At 34.5% G+C, this 19,216-nt stretch overlaps 2 protein-coding genes across 2 annotated transcripts; one reads left to right on the forward strand and one right to left on the reverse strand.

Annotated features, from left to right (window-relative positions):
- Positions 1-3,675: 3,675 nt before the first annotated feature.
- On the reverse strand, positions 3,676-4,944 carry LOC145564610 (early nodulin-like protein 20). The gene is made up of 2 exons (XM_081624881.1): positions 4,763-4,944; positions 3,676-4,067 (listed from the first exon to the last, which is right to left on the reverse strand). The coding sequence occupies exons 1-2, from the start codon at positions 4,941-4,943 to the stop codon at positions 3,676-3,678; spliced, it is 573 nt and encodes a 190-aa protein (XP_081481007.1). The 5' UTR covers position 4,944.
- Positions 4,945-8,563: 3,619 nt separating this feature from the next.
- LOC145563229 (magnesium transporter MRS2-I-like) lies at positions 8,564-18,848 on the forward strand. The gene is made up of 12 exons (XM_081623669.1): positions 8,564-8,754; positions 12,559-12,838; positions 12,945-12,974; positions 13,641-13,788; positions 13,998-14,119; positions 14,560-14,634; positions 16,868-17,092; positions 17,282-17,326; positions 17,749-17,793; positions 17,885-17,914; positions 18,227-18,346; positions 18,430-18,848. Exons 2-12 carry the CDS (start codon positions 12,584-12,586, stop codon positions 18,514-18,516), a joined length of 1,182 nt encoding a protein of 393 aa, XP_081479795.1. The 5' UTR covers positions 8,564-8,754; positions 12,559-12,583; the 3' UTR covers positions 18,517-18,848.
- The last annotated feature ends 368 nt before the right edge of the window (positions 18,849-19,216 follow it).

Below are 19,216 nucleotides of genomic sequence, written 5' to 3' on the forward strand. Positions count from 1 at the left end.
GACCTTCTATTGCAATATACACTAGGCTTATCGATAATTTTTTTTAAAAAAAAAAAAAAAATTAGGGCCCTACAAGCCTTCACTAAAATTACGATGTGTGCTTCTACTACAAATGCAAGACAAATAAGCTACAAACCAGAGAGATGATGAACATTAAAAAATTATTAAAAGAATACTTTTTTTGGATAACAAACATTAAAAAAAATTCAAGAACAAAGCTTTTGTATTGTTGTTGTACTTTCTTAATTTCAAACAGCCATATTTTCAAAACAATCAGCAGAAATTATTAATGAAGGGATTGAATTTGTCTGGTTTAATCAAGGCAATAATAAGGGGACTTAATTCTTCTTGGGTTAAAGGTGAGTTAAGTCACCTGAAAATACCTCCTAACACCATAAATTTAACCCTAGTCCCCTTTTCCTCTATAAAATAAATAGAGTCCCCTTTCCCCACATTTTGCAAGAATTGAGTCCCCTGTATTATACTTAACTCATTTATATTATGACAATTACATTAAATATATTTTAATTTTAGAATTAATATTAGGAAAATGCTATACATAGCCCTTAGGGCTACATATAAGCATTAAATTTACACTTGAAAATCGTAAAAAGTTAAGAAATCATCAAAATATAAACACTAATTACACTGATTTACGCGTGTTTTTGTCATGAATTCCTAATTTTATACAATTTTCAAGAGTGTATTTAATGCTTATATATAGCCCTTAGGGCTACATATAGCATTACCCTTAATATTAATACAATCTAATTAGGGACAGCACCAATTTGGTCTTAAGGCTTTCCACCGTAGTAGGCTGTAGGCCATGTTATGTTGGTGCAATATCACGTTGGCACTTGATAATTTTAGATTATCATAATTATAATTAAGATACTAAATATTGCATACTTGATGTATTACAACTTTCAAGATTTAGCCATAATTTTGCAAAATGTAGGGAAAGGGGACTCTATTTATTTTACAGAGAAAAAAGAGATTGGGTTAAATTTCTGGTGATAATGGGTAATTTCAGGTGACTTTACTCACTTTTAACCCAAGAAGAATTAAGTCCCCTGTAAATAATTGAGTCCCCTCATTATTGCCATGATTAAACCAGACAAATTCAATCCCTTCATTAATCATTCCTACTGATTGTTTTAAAAATATAGCCGTTTGAAATTAAGAAAGTGCAACAGCAATACAAAAGCTTTGATCTTGAAATTTTTAATGTTTGTTATTCATAAAAATAATTCTTTGAATAATAATAATAAAAAGCCAAAACTTGTTCTTCAACTCTCTGGTTTTAGCTTATTAATCTTACATTTGTAGCAAAAGCACACATTGCAATTTTGGTGAAGGCTTGTAGAGCCCTAATTTTTTTTTTTTTTAAAAAAAAAGAAAAGAAAAAGAAAAAGAAAAAAATAGATTATATGTGTATATTGCAACAAAAGGCCATTAAGGAGAGTTTCTAAGACAGCCAAGCATCCTTTTATGAGATTCCTAATATGCCCAAACTATAAACAAGTGCATGGGTGTGATTATATTAGGTGGTAGGTGTGTTGACAGTGCACGTGAATCAGAGTTAGCTTATGAGATGATCATGATTTTAAAGAGAAATGTGGAGTTGAAAGATTGAGGATGTAATAAAGATAATGAAGAAAATAAAAATTCAAAGAAAAATAGGAACGGACTCTATTTTTGATTGGTTTTAATTTAAAATATTTACAAAAATAAAAAAAAATAAAAAAAAAACATACTTTTTTTAGTTGACCAAAGGGACTCAATTGTTTAACCAAGGGGACTCAATTCTTTCCTTTATATAATTAAAACCCGCCGGAAACCCAAACCCATTCTAGCCCAGTCCCTTTTCCCTCTATAAAATAAATAGAGTCCCTTTTTCCCATATTTTGTAAGAATTGAGTCCCTTGTTTTATACTTAACTCCTAACTTTATTTGTCATTTGGTAATTAATTGGAGTTGGCATGGTGTCACGGATGTTGTTTTGAGATGTTCGGCTTGAGTTGGATTGGATTGTCAATGAGCCGATAGTCTGATAACTCTAGTTGAGTCGGATTGGATCGATTATGGAAACCGATAGTCTGATAAGTTAGTAAACAAATATGAACGTTCGATCATTAGGTTGGCAATCAAGCTTGCTTAATAAAACAAAGAAGCATATCTTGAACAATTTTGATTCGACCTGTTTATGCTAAAAAATGGATCGTTTGCGTTCAATTAAAAAATTGATTGTTTAACAACCCCTTATGGAAAACCTTCATACAGCCAAGAATAAACTAATTAAGCTCGGACAAGTGAATAGAAAACTTGGTTGAGCTCAAGTCGTATTCGTGATATTTTTCTTATGAAGCTTATCTCTAACGGATTTTGACTTAACTTGGCTTAATTCATTAACATCCCTTGGTTGGATAATGTGAGGTAAGGGGGCTATTTCACTATTTGACATTGTCACGTTGCGTTGTTAATTATTAAGATTAAAAAACTACAATTCCCTTTCTAAAACGAAGGTAATGTAGTTGTTATTCACTTATTTGACATATGTATATACAAATGAAACATTTTATTTAAGCTAACTTAAAGACTGAGGAGCCTTGTTAACATCAATTTTAGAGTATTCATTTAAGTGGGATTCATATGATTATCATTTTTTTGTCCGTATTTTGTTTAAGGGTGGGTTTGAAAGTTAAGAACATAGCTTATATTTTTAATTTTTTCTGTTGAAAGTTTATATCTATTTTTGAATATGTGACAGCCTAAAAATATATATGGAGTAATTTTCTATATTAGTATATTTATTGACATTATTGCTAAGGAATACTCTTTATTGAATAAAATATAAATTAAAAAATCATTGAGAGTGCGATTTATCTTTTACACAATTATTTGATGGAATATATCTTCCAAAAAAACCAACATGAAGGATTGTAGATATCATTTGCGGTGTACTCGTACTATTATTGTCTAATGCTCATCATGATCACTCTATACAAAGTCTTCATCTTATTCTATGTGCTTCCATGACATAAAAATTCTTTTTAGGATTGTGGACAATATTAATTATATATATTACCCCTTAAAAAGGTGACACTAAAGCCTCGGTTGAAGATTATAGTGTATTTTAAACGGCACTAATCTCAAATGACAGAAATTTAAATCATTATCTTAAAATGCTTACCTATAATGCGGAGTTAATTAAGCTAATAATTATAATTTTTTGTTGGTACAAAGGTAATTAAGATCATATTTAACCATATAGTAATATCAAATAATATAAGGTGTACTATTTTCTTGGGTGGGAACTGAGAAGGGGCCGGAGTATCGGCAATTATTTGAATCACACCAAAAATTAATAATAAAAGCATGGTAACCGTACAAAGATGTGATTAATCATATTTCTTGGACACTTCAAATGAAAATTTGTTGTACTATTCCTTGGTAGTGTGGTACATTGAATGATCACATCCACCAATATTGGCAATATATATTCCAACATTAATTTGATAGAAATGAAACACCAAACAAGCAAATCAAGTGTACCCTACTCAAATCCTCAAATATCTAAGACACACGAAATTAATAAATATACGACGTTACTAAGTCAGGTTAATTACGTTATCAGTATGACAATTAATTTCAGACTAATGGAATACCGTACTACTAATTAGCAAAGGGCCGATTAGGTACTACAAACATGATGATGACAATGATCATGATGAGAAAATGATCGAACAGTCGATAATAGGTGGTGGTGGTGGTGGTGGCATGAGAAGTGATGAGAGTAGAATTAGGGCTTGTTTTGGTAAAAGAATAAGAAGAGGTAGGAGGGAGTGTAGGATGCAATGGAGCATCTTGAACGTTGATTGCAAGCTTGATGCCACGAAAGCAGTAACCTCGACCGCTGATGAAGTAGTAAGGCCTAGCAACCGTTAGATTAAATACATCTCTTCCTCCTCTTGTTATGTTGGTTATGTAGTCTTTCTCTATGCAATTTTTGTAATTTGTTTGGTTCACCTCTAGTACACTTATAATCCTCTTGTCAAACCCAAAATCTGTCCAAAAAATTAAATTATATTAGAATTAGTAGTTAATTAAATCTATCAATTAGGGTGTAATTATGTTATGGTTAAGTCAGAAGACATTAAATTAATGAAGAAAATAAATCAATTTATAACATGCAGAAAAATTGATTGCTACGACTTATTATTAACTTGTCAGATGCATGTTGTTACAAGTAACATTCTGATAGGATTAGCAAGGAAACTTTCTCAATTAGTGATTTGATACAACAAGTTTGCACATTTTAATGGTATGACAGGTTGTCATTGATACCCATATGATTAAGATATGAAAAAAAGTTGTCAATTGATGCAAAGAAGCTAAGAAATCAAGCGGGAAAAGAGACATAAAATCAAGCTAATTAAGAAAGCTTATCAATTATCACAATACTTTTTAATTTATTCGATGTATAGTATCATCGCACTCAAACTAATTACTATCACGAAAGTATGAGTATAATACATACAATAAAAAGATACTAGTAACGTCAAACTACATAAACTCGTGATGACATACATATATATTAACATGTAATTTAAAAAAAAAAAAAGTAAAAAAAAAAAAAAAAAATGTTGATGCATACAATATTAAAATCAATGTTCATTCTAAACTATAAGAATTTAATGTAATTATTCCAAAATAAGAATGCATGGAAAAAAAGAGGAGATTAGGGCAAAATAATACTTACAAAGCCAATCACTAACATAAAAATGTTGATTAGCAGCCCAATTAGAAAAGTTAACATTAAGCCTCCAACCAAACCTACCTCCTCCAACCTCATGCAACACTGGAGATCTTCCTTCTACTTCTACCACCATCCCTAACCCTAATATTATTCCTACCATTACCAAAAAAATTTGTGACTCCATTGTTATTTTCTCGGCTTTCGGTATGTATGAAGTTTATGAAGAAAAAAAGCATGAGCTATATATATAGTTAGACAAATTTTCTAACATTATAACTGAATTATATACATGCAAATTCTATTTTGGTACTTTAGTTATGACTAGATGCTTGAATGTTTTGAATATATATAACATATTCGTTTTCTAAGATGGTAAAACACGCATGTATCCCTTGCATGTCCTTCATATCTTCCTTGTGATTTTACCACAACACATTATCATTCATATGATATTTGATATGTTGATAATATAACACCTCACTATGTATGTTGTTAGTTTTAGACTTGTTGGTTGACGGTCCAACCTGAATAGTACGACCTTTTTTCATCTTGTATAATGTATGTCGTTATGATTTATAACAATGATTTTACATGAAAAATAGTTTAAATTATAACTCGTCAATCCGTCATATGAATGCTCGTTGTTAACATTAATCTTGGATTAATTGGACATATCATACAACAAAGTATTCAAAATCTTATTTGGTTTGGTTAAAGAAAAGCATTGCTTCATCTACTAGCCCAAGCCCAACACTAAATTATAAAAATATTTTGAAACTTGAAATTACATTAGGGTTTTGAGAGCCCACTTGGACTCTAGAATACAAATCCAAGTTGTAAGAGCCCAACATGATTAATTTCTCCAACTTTGGGATCAAACGATCAATGAACCGAGTACTGACTACTAGTAGTAAACTACGGAGTAGTAACTAATAGTAAGATACTAGATTAATTTCATGTGATGCACGATTTGATTAAATAAAATATTCTAAATTTATTTATTTTTTCATATCAAAATTAAAAACTAAAATATTTCCAAAACAAATAAATCATCAAATATTAAAAAAAATAAATAAATAAAACTCATAGAAAAATTGAATGATGAAAGAGTATTCAAGGAAGACAAAACTAAATTCCCTTCAAAAGAAAAAAAAAAAAAAGAAAGACAAATTTTTCAGAACTTGATTCTAATAATAATGTAATTGACCAGAATTTTAATAAGATAAAATAAATATCACAAAACGATAACATCATTTATAGTTTTGGAGGGAAAATTTTTCATGACAACATGACATGTGTCTAGTTTTAAAATAGAATGATATCAACGGTTGTTAGTTTAGTATAAGTTATGATTCTAATAATAATGTAATTGACCAGAATTTTAATAAGATAAAATAAATATCATAAAACGATAACATCATTTATAGTTTTGGAGGGAAAATTTTTAATGACAACCTGACATGTGTCTAGTTTTAAAATAGAATGATATCAACGGTTGTTAGTTTAGTATAAGTTATAGATAGTTCTCCATCATCGTATAGTCACGCAAGCTTATTAGTAGAGTGAGTGGGAACGCACCCCAAGTTGAGGCCCCATTAACTACTTGTGTATAGTCATGGTGATCATGAAAACCCGTTAGCTAATAATAATTTTCCTTTTTGTTTATTTATTTTTGCAAATGCTTAAACAAAAAAAAAAAAAAAAAAAAAAAAAAAAAAAAAAAAAGAAGAGAGAGAGAGAGTTAAAGACATTATTTATATTTTGTATTAGTGTTTTTAATTTTGTAAAGGTGAAGAAAAGTTCCTAAAAAGCAGATTCCCCACCCCAAACTACCCCTCATATTGGAGTTGTTGTAGTTTTGTAGGCTTATTTCTACTTCCTGACAATATCTCAACCCATACGGTTTTTTAGTGATCCGATATTTACAGGTCAGGCACTTTGAGAGTGAGAGGGGGGAGGGGGTAAGGGATCCCTATCCTCAAAGTGTCTCTAGTGGAGATTGAACCCCCAACCTCGAGGTTGAAAGGTACAATTCTACCATTAAACCAAGCTTAGCTTGGTAGGCTACTACTTGTGTTGGTGTTTTTCTTAGACATGTTATGTGTTGCCTAATACTTCGTCATTAGCATTTGGGTTCTATATTTTGTTTTTCTTAGACATGTTATGTGTTGCCTAATACTTCATCATTAGCATTTGGGGTTCTCATGAATGTAGCAACAAGGAATCCCTTTAAAAATATTGAATAATTTGAACTCGACTTTTACGTTAGGTTGATAAACAACGTATTCATTTTTTCGTCACACTTGGTTAATAAACACGGCCGTATCTGGGGCAGGGCAACTGGGGCGGTCGCCCAGGGCCCCAAATCAAAAGCCCATTTTTCCGTTAACCTGTTAAAAGCTTAGGTATAAAAATTAATTCCAACATGTAATGATCAAATGGACAAAGTGGCTCATTGGTAAGATTTGTTTTGTACTTCCTCACATTGTCTCAGGTTCGAAACCCATTAGCTATTAATTTTCTTTCATTTTTTTCTCCTTAATTACTACTCCAAAGAACAATCTGTTACACTTATTTTACCCGTTTTTTAAGTACTATATTTTTCTCTTACTCTTTTTTTTCTTTCCTAATTCATAATTTTTTATATTGCATCTAATTTTCTTATTATTCAATATGATAACATGTAATTATTCTTATACAAAATTTCTTACACTATTTTTTTTTTTTTTTTGAGCATTTATATGAGATACTTTTGTACCTTCATATGACTTTATTTTTGTAATAAAGTTATGATTTATACTTTGTTCTTTTTTAATCACACATGTTACGTTGGAGGTTTCACCTTTGCTAATGCTAATGCACATTTTATAACTTAAACATCTTAAGTTGTACATCGTATATACTTAATGAAAGTATATTTCAAGGAAAATCTATATAAATCACAAGAAATGATCAAAGGAGTGTATATATATGGGATTTTTCCAACATGTAATTCGAAACGTTAGAATTAAAATAAAGAAGGAAATATAAGATAAATAGCCTCATAAAAAGTACTTTCACTTTCAATAAATGTTTAGTGTATATCGCAGGTATGATTAAATTTATAGGGCCCCTAATTGGTAGTTTGCCCATAGGCCTGACAAAAGTCAGAAACGACCCTGTTAATAAACAATCAACTTCTAACAGTACTTAGAATTTCTTATCTTCGATTGCCCAAAATGATCTAGATTTGGCCTATCAATTTACAAGTTACAAAGTAATATAGTAAAGATCAATTTCAAATTCTATCTCATATGAAGTACGAATTTTATGATACATAAACTTCATAATATTATCAAGATCAAAATAATTTCGGGTCAATTATTAAGTCAGATCAATTGGTTGTTGGTGCAGCAGTAATTAGGGTCGCACTTGGTAGTTGATAAGTAAGATCGTGTGTTTGATCCCTTGTAATAATAATTGGGGGAGGAAATGGGAGCCTAATTACTCAAAACTAAACCTCGAATCTGGGTTAGCCCACAAAGCATAGTAATTGTTTCATACACCTGGTGCACCAAAGAGTATTTTTTTTTTTTTCTCATTTTATCATCAAATGAACAAACAAATACCTTTAGATGCACGGTACACCAGGGTATATATAACAATTTCCTAAATCACAAAGCCACAAATCACATTCAAGACCCAAAAAGCTGCCAAGATTTATGTCAACAGATTAAAGAAAAGCACCTCCCCAAGTAGAGACGGCGAGTGTAACGCCAAAAAAAAAAATAGAACAAATAATACAAACAAAAGGGTAGTTGATTCTCTGAGCAAAGTTCTTTCCTCAAATCATATTTCTCTGCAAATTTCGATAGCATGAACCTGAATCGCCGGCCATCCTCGCGATTTCTTCTCCCCCGTCGCACCACAATCGCCGGCCACCGCATTCTCCGCCGTACTTCCGACTGCCGCCTCCCACTCTGCTGCAGCAAACAGCGCTGAGTGTTTTGTACGAGGTATTTGAAATTTTGATTTTAATTTGTTTTTGATTTTAAATATTCTGATAGTTTGTGAAAGGTGCTTTTTAGAATTGATTTGAGTTTCGTTTTTAGGGATTGAGTTCTGAGTTCAATTTGAGTATTTAAATTTACGTTTATGATTTGCGACTTTGAGATTTAGGATTGTGAAATTGTTTATGATTTTATTAATGATTATAAAGTTTGCTCGAATAAGGAAGTTAAATTATGATCAGAAAGTTTGCTCGAATAAGGAAATTAAATTAAGCATTAATTTCCGTCAAAAAAATAAAAAAATAAAAATTAAGCATTAATGTATACGCCAGATTGAATTTGTGCTGTTAAGATTGAGCAAAGTAGGTTAAGACAATAAGACACACTAGTAATCAATACTAGATTGTAGCTGAAGCTTTCGTCGTTGCTTGCCCTTGATCCTATGGCTTATACAGGCAGCATTAAACATAGTTCCGGTCTTCCGGATATATTCTTTAAACATACAAGCACTAGACAAGCAAGTACTGCTTAAAATATTACTGGTAATATTCCTTTGCGTTTAAATTGTACACACGGTGTTGGAGAAACACGTATGGAGTGACATATAGCTTAGCCGTTGGAGAGGTATACCTGCAAAACATAATGGCTAGGATCAACTCTTGTAGGAGCCCTAACGCGTTATACCAGTTTTAGTGCTATTTGCCACACTTCAGTTGATTAAGTAGACTAATGAAAGGTGATTTGAAGATTCATCTTGTGGTTTGTACAAGAATAACCCTATTTGCATTAAATCCTCAAGTTGGCTAGCCTATAGGTGGTAGCTAGTCTATAAGCCAAATGGCATGTAAACAAGCTTTTGGTACAAGCTAGCTATTGCAAAGGATCCTCCTACATGTCATTAAAACATGAGAACCACAAAGAAGATCATTAGCGTTCTTGAATAACCATGTTTATTGGTTATCGCTGTCTAACCACCTGGTTGCTGCACTAGCTCTCTAGAAGCCAAAATGTTCCTCATTATTCAGGAAATAGGCGTAGAAGGAAATAAGATCAATCAATCAATCAATCAATCAAAGCCTTAATCCCAAAAGTGGGGTCGGCTAACATGAACCAAATTTGATTATTCCGTGTAGTCATCAACATAAATCTTTCTCCTCCATCCCTTACGATCCAAAACTTCATCCTCACGTAAATCCATGCACTTCATATCCTTCCTCACTCCTTCCAACCAAGTCATCTTTGGTCTCCCTCTTCCTCGTTTAATCCCTCCATGGTCCCACTCTTCCACTCTTCGCACCGGTGCACCCTCGGGTCTCCGTCTTACATGTCCAAACCAACGCAGACGATTTTCCCTTAATTTATCTACAATGCCCGCCACACCTACTTTCTTGCGAATAACCTCATTTCTGATTCTATCTCTTAAAGTGTTTCCACACATCCACCTTAACATGCGCATTTCCGTAACCTCCATCTTTTTAATATGCTCTTTCTTAGAAGCCCAACATTCTGTACCATAGAGCAACACTGGTCTTATGGCAGTCCTGTAGAATTTTCCCTTCAACTTTAAGGGAATGCTGCGGTCGCATAGCACTCCCGTGGCCGCTCTCCATTTAAGCCACCCTGACTTAATCCTGTGGGTCACGTCTTGATCAATGTCACCATTCTTCTGGATGATCGACCCTAGGTACTTAAAACATTCACTCATGGTCAAATCCTTTCCATCCAAACTCACCACTTCATTGCTTGTCCCCCTCTGAGTGCCAAAACGACATACCAAATATTCAGTCTTACTCCGACTTAGCTTAAACCCTCTAGATTCCAACCTTTGCCTCCATTGCTCCAACTTGACATTAACCCCATCCTTAGTCTCATCCACCAAAACGATATCATCTGCGAACAGCATACACCATGGAACCTCATCTTGAATTGGTCTAGTTAATTCGTCTAGAACCGTTGCAAAAAGAAAAGGGCTTAATGCAGACCCTTGATGCAATCCGATTGTAATAGGGAAATCTTTTGTCAACCCTCCGCATGTCCTCACATTTGTTGACACATCCCGATACATATCCTTAACTAGGTCTACATACCTTCGTGGGATACCTTTCTTCAACATTGCCCACCAAAGTATCTCTCTTGGCACCTTGTCATATGCCTTCTCTAAATCAATAAAGACCATATGAAGATCTTTCTTCTTTACCCTATAAAACTCCATCATTTGTCTTATCAAATGGATTGCCTCCATAGTAGATCTCCCAGGCATAAAACCAAATTGGTTATCTGAAATGCTTGTGCATGCCCTCAACCTTTGTTCAATCACCCTTTCCCACAACTTCATAGTATGGCTCATAAGCTTAATTCCTCGATAGTTAGAACAATCTTGAGCGTCTCCTTTGTTTTTATAAACCGGGACCAAGGTGCTCTTCCTCCAATCTTGTGGGATCCTTGTAGCCGTCCATATCTTGTTGAAAAGGTTTGTTAACCAATCAATACCAATCTTACCCAAACACCTCCACACCTCTATCGGTACCCCATCAGGGCCAACCGCCTTCTTAGGTTTCATCTTCCTCAGTGCAATCTCCACCTCTACTCTCCTAATCCTTCGCACATACTCCATGTTGATTTCTTCATCACTCATAGAGGTATCTCCTATCACAACTCCATTACTTCCATTAAATAATTCATCGAAGTACCCCTTCCACCTGTCCTTGATGCCCTCCTCTTGCACTAGGACCATTTGGTTCTTATCTTTGACACACTTCACCATGCCAATATCCTTCCTTGCCTCTTGTCTTCTCTTTGCCATCTTATAAATGATCCTTTCTCCCTCCTTGGAATCAAGCTTTTCATAAACCTCCTGATATGCCTTTTCTTTTGCTTAGCGAACAGCTGCCTTTGCCTTACTCTTAGCCTCCTTATACGCTGCAAAGGTTTCATCACTCCTACATTTTCCTAAGGCTTGATAGCATTCCCTTTTTTGCTTAATTACTGCTTTCACCTCTTCATTCCACCACGAAGTATCTCTCTGTACCGAAGTTCTTCCCCTTACTTCCCCTAAGACCTCTTTGGCCACTCTTAGGAAACGGTTCTTCATTCGTAACCAGGTCATGTCCGGATCCACCTCTCCATCCCAATCCGCTTCTTCAATTACCTTTTCTGTAAAAACCTTAGCTTTTGCATCCCTTAGGGTCCACCATCTTATCCTTGGTTCTTCTTGTCTAACTTTTTTCTTCGCCTTCTCTTTCAGACGAATAGTCATTACCAATAGCCGGTGTTGGGTGACCACACTCTCCCCTGGGATAACCTTACAGTTTATGCAACTTTGTCTATCTATGCTCCTTGTGAGCAGGAAGTCTATTTGAGTTGCATTTGCTCCATTCCGAAAAGTTCTTAGAAGGAAATAAGATCAAGTTATTAATTTGATACCTAATTTAATGATTGTCTTAGGTTATAGCAATTGAACAATTTCCCTAAATTTGTGATCGCTTGATTAATTGATCAATTTCTAAATAGTTTTTTGTTACTTAGGTCTTAGAGAGAGTTTGTTCTCACAAGTGATGATGATATCATCAACCAGTTGAAACTAAAATTATTTAGAATAGTTATAATTTTTTTACTTAAGAATAATTGTTACTTTTAATATTTCATCTTACAAACTGGCTGTTACTCCGTATTTTGTACTATGTACATGTGACTTTCTATATGTTCTTAATTATTATTTCATTTATTTAGAAGCTAAAGATATACCTGCATTTAAAATTTCTGGATGTGCCACTGAAGAAATAAGTACCCTTGGTAATTTTTTTATTGCAGGAATGAATAAAACATAAAAACAGTGATGGGTAGAGAAGGATACGTAGTTCCCGTGGACCCTCAAATGAGCTTAAGTGTGGTTCTGAAGAAGAAACCTGCTGGATCACGTAGTTGGATTTTACTTGATTCTTCTAGTCATGCTACTGTTCTTGACCTCGACAAGCACGCTATTATGCACCGCGTTCAAATTCATGCTCGTGATCTTCGTATTTTAGATCCTCTTCTCTCCTACCCTTCTGCTATTCTAGGTCGTGAAAAAGCTATTGTTTTGAATTTGGAGGTTCTTTTCTTACTTCAAATTATTTCAATTTTCTTCTGTTTTTCCTTTTGTCTGTGTGTGTGCCTCTTACTGATTGATTTATTTATTTGGTGTTTTGGGTGCTCAGCATATCAAGGCAATCATCACTGCTGATGAGGTACTGCCAAAATTTAACATCTCTTTATACCCTATATGATTTTGTATGTTTGGCTCTTATCTTTATTATTACTGTCCTGTTCATTCCCTTACTTTTCGTAATTGGTATTAGTTAATTGGGTGTGTTTATCTTTGGAACTGTAATGGGGGGCCAACTATATTATTGCATCTACTAATGAACAATAATATGTAGTATATGGCTTCTGATGTTTTCATCAAGAAGATATCTGTAAGGTTTGGACTCTATCTATTTTAATGGCATATTAATTTTCGCACATGTGTTTATCACTTTATCTTGTTCTCGAATTTTATTGCCTTTTTTTGGGCTTGGTATCTTTAATATTGTCATTTATCACTTTTTGCTTGTGTTTTCACTTATTATAATCCGCCTTTTTTAGCCACATTGGTAGTGTTTTTTTGTATGGGTTGTTTTGTTGACCTGGGACACTGTTATTGAAATAATTCTAACAAGTAAAATTTCTAGTTTTTAGTATAGGTGGGTAACGGACAGTCCTATTAATGCCCATATATAGTTCTGTGTACATTGGTGCTTCAAAAACTGTTTCTCATTTTCTTACACTTTAGGTTTAATGAATCTGGTGCTTGTGACAGAGTAAGGCATCAATTCTTGAGGACATGGTTTTTTATTTTGTTTTTATTCTTATAGGTCTTGCTTCGAGACCCTTCGGATGAAAATGTAATTCCTGTTGTTCAAGAACTTCAGAGGCGCTTATGTCCTGGAAGTACTGCACCTAAAGTTAATGGAGATGGGAAGGAATCGGGGGGACATGATGTTGAAGCTACTGAAGAAGATGGTAAGTTGCTTTCATCTGCAAAGTGTTGAGGGTATTTTCATTGTTGAGTATTATCAACAAGGGCGAGAATCGTGGGTTTTGGTCTTGCTATACTTAATCAGTTGATATATTGTTCTTTCAGTTATTTTAGTCACCTTTCCCTTCTTCTTCATTGTCCAACTCTTCTATCTAAACTCTCTTTTTGCTGATTATCTCTGTCAATTTTGTAGAATCTCCCTTTGAATTCCGTGCACTTGAGGTGGCTTTGGACTCAATTTGTAGCTTTCTTGCTGCACGTACAACTGATCTGGAAACTGCTGCTTACCCAGCATTAGATGAGCTGACATCTAAGGTGAGGGTGTTACCCCGTGGGCCTTTTGACAAATGTTTTGGCCTTTAAGAACCTTAAATAAGGTGAATTGGATGTTAGGTCTGTTGAGTTAGGAATTATGCTTGTTCTTATCGAGCATGTTGTTTAGAAAATGATCATTTTTCTCTTGTTTTGGCTTTTTTTGTGATATAAGCTGCAAGTAAAATTTAACCGTATGTTCTACCCCTGAATTATTCTGATTTTTGTCGTGAGTAATTGTGCTGTTTTTTTTAAAAAAAATTTTGACTGTTATTTGATGTGGGTAGATCCTATTAATACCATGGTTACATATTCGTTGTGTTGTTTTTTTTTTTTTTTTCGAAATAATCTATTGTTTCTTAGCGTTCAGAATGTAACATTTCACAATTTTTTTGTCTTTCTCTGCCCAATTTCTGTGATAATTAGTGTTGTTTTATTTGTAGATAAGCAGCCGAAACTTGGACAGAGTAAGAAAATTGAAGAGTGCAATGACAAGGTTGACTGCTCGTGTTCAGAAGGTACTACTTTTTCATCCATTGTTAACACAACTGTTTATCAGTTAATTCCCTACATCTTTTGAAGATCTTTCTTCCTCTTGCTCTAGGTGGGAAGGCGGGGTTGAAGGTTTTTCCTGTTTGATATACGTCTTGTGTTGCGCTGTTGTGGGCCTATGAATCCAATCCGAAATTAAATTCAGTTTTGAAATAAACTGCGAATTCTTTTTGGTATTATGGCTTATGATCCATATTTTTGTTTAAAATTGGTAATATAAATAAATTACAAATTTGCAATAGGCATAGTATAGGCCTATTAACTCGATATAAACCTTAAACACAATTTTAGAGGGTTTTTACTTTTTCATCAAATTCCTTGATAATTAGATGGTTCCACCCACCCAATTGGATTCCCGGAGGGTATTAGGGACCTTGGTAAACATCTCGGCAATTTTTATTTCCGGACCATAAAAAGTTGAAAATTTCCAAAATTGAAGGCTTATCTACGCTTTTTGAGCAATTTTGGAGGTTTTGGGACTCGGCGTCGAAAAATCTTGAGATACTAGGGGATACATCTCGGGGTCATATAATGCCGTTTGGAACCATATATGATCATTATATGTTGTCATAAATGTCCGTGGTAGGATTGAGTTTATGAAATCAGTGCAAGTTGTAAATGGGTAAATTGACTGTTTAAAGGAAAATTGGATGGTTCCACCCACCCAATTGGACTCCCGGAGGGTATTAGGGTCTATGATAAACATCTCAGCAATTTTTATTTCCGTGCCAAAAGAAGTAAAAAATATCCAAAATTGAAGGCTATAATCCACGCTTTTTGAGCAATTTTGGGACCCGATATCGAAAAGTCTTGAGATACTAGGGAATACATCTCGGGTTCATATAATGCCGTTTGAAACCATGTATGACCATTATATGATGTCCGTGGTAGGCTTGAGTTTATGAAATCGGTGCGAGTTGTAAACGGGTAAATTGACCGTTTAAAGGCATATTGGATGGTTTTACCCTGCGAAGCTCGGACTCAGCCAACCACCCCACCGTACCGGTGTCGACACGACGCGACCCGGGTGCGGACACGGAATCCGGGTCGGACGCTTGGGAGAAAAAGTGGACTCGTCACTCATAAACCCTAGATCTAAATAGAAGGTCGGATTCACCAAAACAAGAGTCGAAATCTTTGGGCTTTTGGTCGGAAGGGAAAGACGAGCAGGTCAGCACCAAGAAGTTGCTGGTTTTCTTAGCCGGCGATAGGAGGCTGGGTTGTTCTAGTTTTTCGACATTTTCAAGTTGCAATTTATGTTTTCTTTTTTTTTTTTAATTGTGGAGGTGGGTGTAGGTGGGGATAATAACGTGTCCTCTAACTCCTCTTTACCAGTTTCACCTTTTCTTTTATCTTTATTTTAATCTGAACAATAAATGTACTTTGACTTTTCTTTCTTACTGTGTTTTTTTTTACTGCCACGTACAGTACTAAACAAAAAATTGAAAATAAAATTTAAAAATCATAGAATAATTAACTTTTTTTTTTTTTTTTATTATTATAGTATATTTTTTTTGCATTTCCGTGTCCCCGAGTCCAAATCCAAATTTTGGACTCTTTAAAAACGTGTCCCCGGATCCTTAATTTTAGAATTTTCCGAGTCCGACACTTAGACCCATACCTCGTACCCGAGTCCGTGCATCTTAGGTTTTACCTACCCAAATGGACTCGCAGGGCGTATTAGGGTCCATGGTAAGCGTCTTCGACAATTTTTATTTTCGGGTCAAAAAAAGTGGAAAATTGTCCAAATTTTAAGGCTAGTACACGATTTTTGGTCAATTTTTGACATTTTTTTAAAAAGTGAATTGAATGCGTGGGGCGACTCTTGGGGTTATATAAGGAGGTTGGAAACCATAAGACACCGATAAAGATGTCTATAAAGTACCAAGAATGAGATTTGACTCTATTTTGAAATCCATGAAATTTTGAAATATAATGATGTCATATAAGTGTAATAATGTGATGTGACTTGACTATAATGATGTCATAAAAACTCTGGCCAAAAAATAATCTTGTTTACAATTAGAGTTTCTGTAGCTGGGACTTTCTTTATTCAATTATTGTTTACAACTTTCCATTGTTCAAGCTTAAGAACTACTTCGTAATGCTTTTGTATTTTCTATACCCATACTTACATAGTAAATAGTTTGTATGTCTGCTTATCCTTGTAAGTTTAAGTCAAGTGATTATTGGTTGTAGGTGAGGGATGAGCTTGAACAACTTTTGGATGATGATGGTGATATGGCCGACCTTTACCTGTCTAGAAAGCTGGCTGTTCCTGCTTCACCTGTTAGCGGATCAGGAGCCAACTGGTTTCCCAGTTCCCCTACTGTTACCTCTAAGATGTCGAGAGCAAGCAGAGCAAGTGTGGTCACTGGTCGTAGTGATGAGAATGATGTTGAGGAACTCGAGATGTTGCTAGAGGTTATTACAATCTTCATAAGTTTTCTTTGGAAGAGATGACTCACAATCTTGTGCTGAGTCTTAACATTATTTTAAATCCTCTTTTTTAGAACTTGTTTTCACCTGCAATTTTTGCACAAAGTGTAAATGAATGTCGGTGCTTGGGTTGGTGTGAATAACTAATGTCTTTATTCTGGATATGAATTACAGGCTTACTTCATGCAAATTGACGGGACATTAAATAAACTAACAACGGTATGTATTATGAAGAATTATTAGATCTTACTATGCAGTCCTCTAGCTACTCTTCTTGCATCTATGTGTATACATGTTTATCTGGACTATCGTGAACCTGCATAGTGTCACAGACAGGAACATCTGACATAGCCCGTTTAACTATCTCTGTTCAATTGATTATTTTGGAGTCCACTCAACATGCTGAACAGCTGTGGTGATGATGATTGGTTCAAAATAGTGGAGATTGGGGAAGAGAGATTGAAATATACGTAGTATGAGTTAATAAGTCATGCCACCAAGGGGATATAGACTGAAAGAGAGGATATGAGAGGAAAAGAAAAGGCTGTTTTTGGGTCATGGTGTTTGCATAAATTGCATTCTGCACATTAAAACCTTGTATTTTTCAACATAAATTGATGATTTTGAATTGGAACTTGCAGCTTCGTGAATACATTGATGACACTGAGGATTACATCAACATTCAGGTTAGTAAATCTTTTGTCTTCAATCTAAAAGTTTATATTCTGAAACATGAATGCCTTCTTTGGTGGTACTGAAAGTTGATTTCCTGTGCAGCTTGACAATCATCGAAATCAATTGATTCAGGTGTGGACACTTCCTTTCCTCTCCTAATGCTTGAAATTATACAGTTTTTTTTTGTCTATACATGCTTTACTTGAGAGTCAAGAAAGTTTATTTCTATGCAAGTTGTCTGTCAGTGGGAACTAGGTTGGAAATTCCCACTGTCGATTTCACATGCAATTCAAGAACCACAACATAATTTAGTTAATTATAACCTTCTAAATCTATCTCAATTCTCTTCAGTTGATGGTCTGAGACTCGAGAGTAATCTGGGTAGTCTATAATTTTAATATGTGTTCTTTGTTCTTTGTGAATGCTTATAAATTTATCTTGCAGCTGGAGCTCTTCCTGAGTTCGGGAACTGTTTGCTTATCAATCTACTCTTTGGTGGCTGCAATCTTTGGCATGAATATACCTTACACTTGGATGGAAAATCATGGTTACCTCTTTAAATGGGTAAATATAAAAATTGCATTAAAGTTTAGCTTTGTTACTGTTACCCATTCCATTGTACTTATAGGTCTTTGCATGTTTTGCAGGTAATTATCCTTTCTGGACTTTTTAGCGCGGTACTCTTTGTGGTTATAGTCGCATATGCTCGTTTTAAAGGGCTTGTGGGATCATGAGATCTGTAAATCACACATTTTTTTCTCAGAATAACAAAATCAATCTCTACCAGTGAATAATTCTGGGTAACCAAATACACAGAGTCACACAGACATACTGTCTTATTGGATCCAGCATGCTTGAATTGGCGGCTGCTATTTTCATGTACATACTGTAATACTGAAATATAATTGATACAACTCACAATGCTTGAATTGACCTTGCTGAGGCTTTTTTTTTTTTTTTTTTTTTTTTATTTTGCTTATCTTTTTATATTAGTTTCCTTTTGTAAATTTACCGAACCTCAGTAATAGGTGTTTCTTTTGTCAGTAACAGTTCTTATCAACTAATTGAAACATCAATTGCCTCATATCGAGTTCTATCTCTTTTGCTGAATTTTGACTTCTCTAAATATACTTGTGTTGTATAATTATATATGCATTCTTTTCAAGCTATGACATCTATGAAGACGAGCCACCATTCTAGCCTCGTTAAATTGATTTACTGCAGATTAGCATGTGTCTGCTGTAATGCTATATATTAATATATGCTGCGCCCCCCCCCCCCCCCCCCCCCCCCCCCCCCACCCCACACACACACACACACAAAACAGTAGTAGTGAGATTTTGATGAACTAGTCTTCCCACCCGAAATTCAGACGATGATGCATATTGGACTGGGCACAAAGCAGGAGCTGAAGCAACTAGCTAGACTAGTAAT

This window comes from Chenopodium album, chromosome 10 (genome assembly GCF_948465745.1).
Source record: "Chenopodium album chromosome 10, dcCheAlbu1.1, whole genome shotgun sequence".
Lineage (NCBI taxonomy): Eukaryota > Viridiplantae > Streptophyta > Magnoliopsida > Caryophyllales > Amaranthaceae > Chenopodium > Chenopodium album.